This window comes from Rhinopithecus bieti, unplaced genomic scaffold (genome assembly GCF_001698545.2).
Source record: "Rhinopithecus bieti isolate Rb0 unplaced genomic scaffold, ASM169854v2 scaffold_27295, whole genome shotgun sequence".
Classification (NCBI taxonomy): domain Eukaryota; kingdom Metazoa; phylum Chordata; class Mammalia; order Primates; family Cercopithecidae; genus Rhinopithecus; species Rhinopithecus bieti.
The window spans coordinates 167,026-169,804 of NW_016812277.1; the positions used below are offsets into that span (position 1 = coordinate 167,026).

Sequence of the window (2,779 nt, forward strand, 5' to 3'; positions counted from 1 at the left end):
TTTTTTTTTTTTTTTTTTTTTTTTTTTTTTTTGCGATTGTTGAAGTCAGCATTTCCAGTGAAACAAGTTTTGATGCAAATGCAAGGGATCAATTATAAAGTCATTCAGTACCACTGTTTCAGACAAAACCAAAAAATTCCATTATACCATGTAAAACCAAAAGAAAACTTTAATAAGCTTTTACAGCACTGCAATTACAGGAACATCGACCCATAACATGCAACAAAATGATTTTGCCTTTTGGACATATTTAACAGATACACTTGACATTACAAGTAACAGCAACACATTCTACTGAAGAAAACAAATACGATTTAACTTTCAGGTTAGAAAACGTATGTTCTTACTGCAATCTCAAGTAGCATTTATAAAGTTTAGTTTTCCCTTTTCTAACCTCTAAAAGATGATATGATTTTAATGCAATCATACACAACTGTTTTCACATTGGAAATAATCACGAGGAATCAATAGGTTTAGGCTAACTGACTGACTGGTTTTGTTTCCATTGTTAATTTCAAGAGGGCTCCTGCAGTATTGTGGATTTCAGATGGGGAAAATAATCAGACCAGGAGTAAACAGCCTTGGTCTTTAGAGTGGGGAGGGAACATGCAGCGGCACACGGGGCAGGTGCCTGATTTCTGAAGCCAGATGGACACACACGGCTTGTGGAAATAGTGGTGGCACGGCAGCTCAGTTGCCACCTCCCCTTCACATATTCGCTACAGCAGATGGGGCAGCACATCTCCTGACCAACTGCGCCATGATCTTCAGTGACCAGGATCTCGGGAAGAGCGTCAATGCTCTCCTTGCTTGCTGGTGGATTGGCCACCTCCACATCCACTGCGAGAGACTCCAAGTGTGCAAGGGCAGTTTCCATTGCCTGGGCCAGGCGTTCTTCAAGTGCCATGTAGGTGAGGAACTGAGGATCCACATAGGAAATGGCTTCAGCCACTCCTAACCCATCTGCAAATCCATCAAAGAGGCTCCAATCCACTTCTAGGTCTTCGCTCACACTGGAGTCATCTTCAAGGTTGTTGTTTCCATCCAGCATGAATACCCCAGGCTGCATCAGCTCATGACCAGAATCATTATCACCCTCACTGCTACTCTCATTCTCATTGTACTGGAGCCAAGGAATTTCTCCTTCTTCCAGGGATGTCTGCTCTTCCTGAAGAGATGGTTCTCGAACTTCTTCAAGGTAATTGCTGCCATTGCTGCCAGCACTGGCCCCGGCGCCAGCCCCGGCACTGGCACTAGCACCGGGGCCGGGGCTGGCGCCAGTGTTGGCACTCACCTTAGTCTGTGGAGGTTCCCGCTCTTCTTTCCCCGGCAGAGTCTCCCAGCTTTCGCCACTGGAGGACAGGGCTTGCTCTCGGCTTCGATATTTCCGACGCAGAGCAGCAATCCACTCTTTGTCACTGTCAGAGTCTTCCTCGCAGTATTTGTAGTAATCATCACTGTGCGTCCAGAAGTCAGGGTCAGCCATGGTGCATCGTCGTCTCGGCACCTTTTCTGGTTTCACTTGGTCACTCCTCACTTCCCGTTTGTCTTCAGGATACTTTGGCTCGGAATAGCCACTTGAACTTTCGCCTCTGCCTCTTCTTGCTGGGCCATCTGAGTGGCCTTCATTGTCATTGGCGGTATCCCTCCACCTGGAAGTACTGTGTGGCATATCATCATCATCATCAGTATCAAAAAAAATTTTGGTTTCACGCAGTTTGGACTTGCCAGGTTTCTGATTTTGGGCCTGACCACAGGTTCCTCTGCACTCTTTGAGGTGTTTTCCCCACCACCACAAATACTCACAGGAGCCCTGCTGGGACGTGCAGGTAAATTTTGCTCCCTTTTCTCCCTCTCCAAGCTGTCACCTTTTGTAGCCACCTTGCCTTCAGCAGAAGACGACTGTGAGGCCACACTAGTTTGTGGCAGGAAGTCAGCTCTGCTAGCTGAGCATCTTGCTGCAGGGACTGGGTCTAACTTGTCTCGCTCCTCTCTCACATCACGGCTAAAACTAGAGAACTGTGGAGGTGGCCCAGCCAAAGACCTTGCCCCTTTCTCTGGGTCATACAGCTTATCATCTTTAAACTTGCCAGTTTTCCTCTCGCTGGCGGTCGCTCAACAGGCCCAGCCCCTCCTCCTCACTATCATCTGCCCCATAAGAGTCAATATGTCCATAGGTCATTCCTCTTCTGCTACCCGAAGCTCTGTACTCTCTTGGCGGATACCTGGAATAGTCCTCATTATCAATATTCAGGTTGGTTCCCGAACTCTCGCTGTCGTCCCAACTACGACGAGTAGTGGAAAATGGCGATCGGCTCCTCTTGGTGGTTTGACTGGAGGCTGATCTGTGCATTGGGACTTTGGAGTTCGTCTTTCTCTGGCTGGCAATCCTTTCCCTCTGGCTCGTGGGTGGCCTGAAACTGACATAAGCATGCCTTCTTCCATACCTCCTACGTGTATTGGACTGATACCCTCCTGTTGGATTGGGCCATACAGGCTTGCTAGATTCCTGACCCATCACTCTGACTTAGGAAGGTTTTCAATACAGCTGGGGCTTGGGTAGGTAGGCTCCTGCTCCCTGCACACGTTTTCAGATGGGAAAGTAAAATCAGTTTAGAATAAAGGAGCAGGGAGATTTATTTTCACTTCAGCAGGCAGGTAACTGAAAGAATAAGGGGCCTTTAAAATTAGTTTCACTTTCTTCTAAGGCCTGGAGTAGCATTCCAGTGACAGGTGTAGACCTGGAACACATTTTTAATGTTGGCAAAATGATTACAAG

The 2,779-nt window shown here is 47.4% G+C and overlaps 1 protein-coding gene across 1 annotated transcript; it reads right to left on the minus strand.

The window, feature by feature from the left end:
• Window positions 1–560: 560 nt before the first annotated feature.
• Window positions 561–2,567, minus strand: LOC108544625 (E3 ubiquitin-protein ligase Praja-1-like). Its single transcript, XM_017895860.1, is given in 5 exon segments — window positions 561–709; window positions 712–1,701; window positions 1,704–2,096; window positions 2,099–2,128; window positions 2,131–2,567. Coding segments are annotated over 5 exon segments (1,950 nt in total). The 5' UTR covers window positions 2,519–2,567.
• Between the last annotated feature and the right edge of the window lie 212 nt (window positions 2,568–2,779).